At 44.9% G+C, this 5251-nt stretch overlaps 1 protein-coding gene across 1 annotated transcript; it reads right to left on the reverse strand.

Annotated features, from left to right (window-relative positions):
- Positions 1–1172: 1172 nt before the first annotated feature.
- LOC117186338 lies at positions 1173–3942 on the reverse strand. Its single transcript, XM_033387016.1, has 2 exons — positions 1986–3942; positions 1173–1866 (listed from the first exon to the last, which is right to left on the reverse strand). The coding sequence occupies exons 1-2, from the start codon at positions 1997–1999 to the stop codon at positions 1305–1307; spliced, it is 576 nt and encodes a 191-aa protein (XP_033242907.1). The 5' UTR covers positions 2000–3942; the 3' UTR covers positions 1173–1304.
- Positions 3943–5251: the final 1309 nt, after the last annotated feature.

The following is a 5251-nucleotide window of genomic DNA, read 5'->3' on the forward strand; positions in this document are numbered from 1 at the left end:
AGTTCCGGAACTTCTGATCGCTGGTGGGATCGGAATAGACGGGACAGCTAGTGAATTTGCGGACACCACGGACACGGACGCTGCAGACGTACTTGGCCGCAAGTTCTCCGAAGCGATGAATTCGGCCCTTGGAGTGGCAAACGAGATCAACTGCGGCACACTTGGAGTGGTCGGAGTCAATTTTTCGGCCGTTTTTGCGTTCACTACGCTGTCGCAGAGCCAGCAGGGGATACTCGGCTGATCATGGGTGATCTCTTTCCGACAGGATTTTTTGGCACATACCACAGAAAACTCCATAATACAAATTTGAACAAAACTAAAATCAAATCATATTTCGAAACAAATGGCTATCAAACCAGGAGGAGAGGAGAACAGTTGCAGCAGCAGCTAATGAGAGAGAGAGAACTACTGAACAGAAAAATACGAGAGCGAGAGAGAAAGAACAGTAATTTAGGTTTAGTTGATAGGAAGAGAGTGATAATAAAACAAAAGCTACAAGACGAGAGCGGGCTGAAATGCAATATAGTACGTACGCACGGCAACAACACAAACACGAAAAGCCGACGACGGAAAATAAATAGTTTAATAATGTTTTAACACAAAACAAAAAGCATGCACCCGCAGAGCAGAAAATAGAATAGAATTTTAGATTGTAGGCTGGTTAGTAAGTTAATTAAAGTTAATTTAAGAAAACACCGGCTGTTTATTCAAAACAAAAGGAAAAAATGCGGAGCGCAAAAAAAAAACGCGACTGATCACTACGAAAGAGAACGACGAAGTTGTAGTATCTTTCAATGGGTTACAAATTTTTGTTTACACTTGAACAGTCATAACTTGTCTACCTTATGTGATTTCTTTAGAGATCAGTTTTTTGGATACATGAGTGAATGTGTACAATAATATGTTTATGTTTGAACATTCTGCAAGGGGCCGAATGTGACATGGTTTTGACGATAATATGATCATGTTTAAAGATTCTGCATAGGAATCACGGAGCGTTTTCCGCATTAATGTTAATTCACGGATGGGGGTGTGTTAGTTTTTTCTGCAAACGAATCAAAGTCTATACAAGAAAGAGAAAAGTCGATCGATCCAGTTGAGTATTAGGGAATAACTATTTATTACAAATCTTAGTGCTTGAGTACTGGGCATAAGAGAGAGAATGCAGTAGTGAATTTTGTACAATTATGGTGAGAGTAAATACAAAAAGTGAGCGTAGGCTCTCTATTTTACGAGGGTCATTTGAATACTTGTTCCTTAAAGGAGTTTGACCGAACATCCCGGCCCCGTTGGAAGGACTGCTTTCAAACCACCGGAAGAATTGCCAACTTGTGTATTGGCCTGCAACATGTTCCATTTGCAGTGCGGAGGTGCACCACCCGTACAAGTCCATCCTTCCCAAGCACAGTAGACTGCACTCGGCCTAGTTTCCAGCGTAGCGGTGGCAGGTTGTCCTCATGGATGACGACCAACGTGCCCTCGGTGAGGTTCGTTGAGGGTGCTGTCCACTTCGTGCGCGATCGCAATTCGTTGACATAGTCAGCAGACCATTGCTTCCAAAACCGTTGCTTGACGGCCGTAATCGCATCGTAGCGGTCCATACTTGACAGCTTGATATTCTCGAGGGACCTTTCAGGTAGTGATCGCAATGATTCGCCAACCAAGAGATGACCAGCCGTGAGAGTGCTATAGTCATTTGGGTCTGACGAAAGCGGCGATAGCGGGCGCGAGTTGAGGATCGATTCTATCTCGACGACGACAGTGCTCAACTCTTCGAAGGTGCACCTGGTGTTGGCCAGCGTACGATTTAACAGCCCCTTTGCACCCTTGACTGCCGCTTCCCAAAGGCCTCCGAAATGAGGTGCCCTGGAGGGAATAAAATGGAAATTAATAAAGTCAGATGCGCAAAATTTATAGATTTCATCTTGGGTCTGCTTTAAAAACATAAACTTTTTTAGTTCCTGCAATTGATTCGATGCCCCTACAAAGTTAGTGGCATTATCGCAGAAGATGTCTGTCGGCAGCTTGCGACGACCTCCCATCCGTTTCAATGCGTTTAAGAACGCCTTTGTTGACAAATCAGAGACTACTTCGATGTGAACGGCCTTGGTGAGAAGGCAAACGAACACGGCTATGTATGCTTTTGTAGGTCCCTTTCCTCGAATGCGTAGATATGTGTTGATGGGTCCACAAAAGTCAACTCCACAGCGTTCAAAGGGTCGAGCCGGAGCGAGTCGCGTAGGCGGTAATGAGCCCATGAGTTGTTGTAGCAGCTTCGGTCTGTAGCGAACGCAGTGTACACAGGAGCGAACAATTCTACGTGCCAAGTCTCTGGCGTTAACGATCCAATACTCCAAACGAATGAGAGCGACTAGGGCTTTAGGTCCAGCGTGATAGTTCCGAAGATGCAAATGGCGAATATAGTTCCATACAAATTTGGACTGACTAGGCAGCAGCAACGGATGTTTTTGACCGTCTTGTAGGTCTGAGTATTCCAAACGTCCACCAACCTTGATAAGTTCGAATCCGTTCACGACTTCTAAAAAGGGAGTAAGAAACTTTAAGCTGCTTTTTAATGGTTTTTGCTTCTGAAGTAAACGGATGTCCTCTACAAAATAAGTTTGTTGAATGTTCCAAATAAGGCAATGTGAAGCAAAACGAAGTTCATCTGGCGTCGGTGAGGTTGTGGTGAACGTCGATTGCTTCCGACATCTCCTTATGAACCTAATCATCCAAGCAATGAGACGCAGACTGTGAGTGTACGAGCTGATATTATCGACGATGTTGAGGATGTTATTTGTCTCGTGTACGGCAGCAAACAAACTTTTCCGATTCTCCGAGTTAACCACGTCCATGTCAATATCAAGTTTTCCACCAGTGGCGGGCCAGTTTAGTGAATCTTCGACTTGAAACGTAGGACCCGAAAACCATGGAGACTTAATCAACTCGCTCACGTTACAGCCTCGCGACAGAATATCAGCAGGGTTTTGATGTGTTGGCACATAGCGCCATTTTCCATCAGACGTTAAATCCTGAATATCGGACACTCGATTTCCAACAAAGGTCGATAAGGTGACTGAGTGTTGTTGCAGCCAATGCAATACGAGCTGTGAGTCGCTCCAAAAATAAGATGTGATAGTGTGTTTACTGAATATGGCCTTGACTTTGTTATACAACTGAGAAAGTAGATGTGCGCCGCATAGTTCAAGCTTCGGAAGACTGTTTCTTCACTGGTGCTACTCTAGACTTAGAAGTGAACAATTTCACTGTGACCTGTCCAAGCGAATTCTCCGTGCGCACATAAACACAGCAGCCGTATGCCCGAATCGATGCGTCGCAAAATCCATGTATTTGAATGCTCCTAGTATCAGGATGCAAACAAAAACGAGGTACCGCTAGTGACGACAGTGAATTCAGCGATTCCAAACACTTGCTCCATGCGTGGCTTAAATTCTGGGGGACAGACTCGTCCCAGTCGAGTTTCAAAAGCCACAACTCCTGAAGAACGATCTTAGAGACAATGACTAACGGTGATAGCAGACCGATTGGATCGAATAGCGACGACGCAGTAGACAAAATTGTTCGTTTTGTGGTAGTGTATCCCACTTCCTTTGGATTAAATGTGAAACTAAATGCATCACTTCGTTGATGCCAAGTTACGCCGAGTGTGCTGCTGACTGAGTTTTCTGAAATGTTTAATTCCTTGGTAGATTCGTCTTCCATCACGCCTGGATGATTTGAATGCCACTTGCATAATGGAAACTGACCACGAGCGAGAGTTGATGTGATTTCAGTTTTTAGTTTGAAGAGTGTATCTATATCATCAGCCCCACACAAAAGGTCATCAACATAAAATGCAGTTTTAACAGCAGCAGCCCCTAATGGCCATGCATCCTTACAATCCTCAGCCAAGTAATGCAAACTACGAGTTACGAGAAATGGGGCAGACGCAGTCCCATATGTCACTGTATTGAGTAGGTTTGAAGATCCGTATTTGGAGATGCTCGCCACAAAATATACTGGAATTTTCTATCCTTCTCACTCACAAGTACCTGCCTGTACATTTTTGTGACGTCGGCTGTGATGCCGAGCCTATGCATGCGGAACCGCAGCAATTGCAAGTACAACTCATCCTGAATGGTAGGGCCGACTAAAAGTAGATCGTTAAGTGACCTTTGAGATGTTGTACGGCAAGAGGCGTCAAAGACAACTCTGAGCTTCGTCGAGGTACTGCAGACGAGCGAGACGTCTCTCAATGGCAAAAAATCGAGTTCGAGCTGTGGACGGTTTTCTAAGGGTTAAACTACAAAGAGAGTGAGAGAGCTCTAACTGCGATTGCCCACTCGGAGAACGGCGTCGTGTTATGCTAGGGCAGCGTAACCTCGTTTCCGATCACCATGAAGAGTCTTCGTTTGCGTGTCGACGAAATCACAACGACAATTAGCAGTTGCAGCCGGCCGCGCTTAAACCCGTATTACCCATTACATACATACCTACTCTATACGCGATTAAGATTAAAGTTTAAGTTGATTGAAGTCCAAATGAATAAATATCGAATTGTCTATATCGTGTAGTACATTATTAAACGCAAAGATTCCCCAGAGCATTTCTGCTCAACATTGAAATCTCGTATCGAGGATTTCACAACATTTTTGGTGGCCCATGGGGCCGCGTTTAATTCGTACTATACGCATCTGATTCTACCTCGTTCCGCGTTCAGTTAAATGTACAAATAAAATCATATTTTACCGACTGCAACTGTAAACGGCAAACACAACGCAAACCAACGGTTTATCCAACAGCCGCTATCTCTCGCACGAAGCAGGGACAAAGAAGACCAGACGATAGCTCTGCGCCTGGACAGTAGCACACAACAACAACACAAGCCGACGGTTAGACAGCAGCCTCTCTCTCGTGCAAAGCAGAGACCAAGAGACCAACGAGCGTTCTGTTGCTGCACATCATCTCTAGACACAAGGCCTCAACTCAACGCTCACAGTAGCACAGTTTCTGCTCTCCGCTCGGACAACACCAACAACAACGACTCGCAAGTTCTCTTAAGCTACGCTTTAAGCAAAGAGAAGCACTCCCGAGTACCAGAGTAAGTGTTTCGTTGTGGGTATTTTGTACAAGGTCAAAGAGAGTGCAACTAAGGGTGAGAAAGGTACATACACATATAACAGCAACATGTCAACAGCCGAGTCCCACGACCTCGAAGCCGATCCTCAGGTGGAGATCGACAATCTCAGTG

The sequence above is a fragment of the Drosophila miranda genome, chromosome XR (assembly GCF_003369915.1).
Source record: "Drosophila miranda strain MSH22 chromosome XR, D.miranda_PacBio2.1, whole genome shotgun sequence".
NCBI classification, from domain to species: domain Eukaryota; kingdom Metazoa; phylum Arthropoda; class Insecta; order Diptera; family Drosophilidae; genus Drosophila; species Drosophila miranda.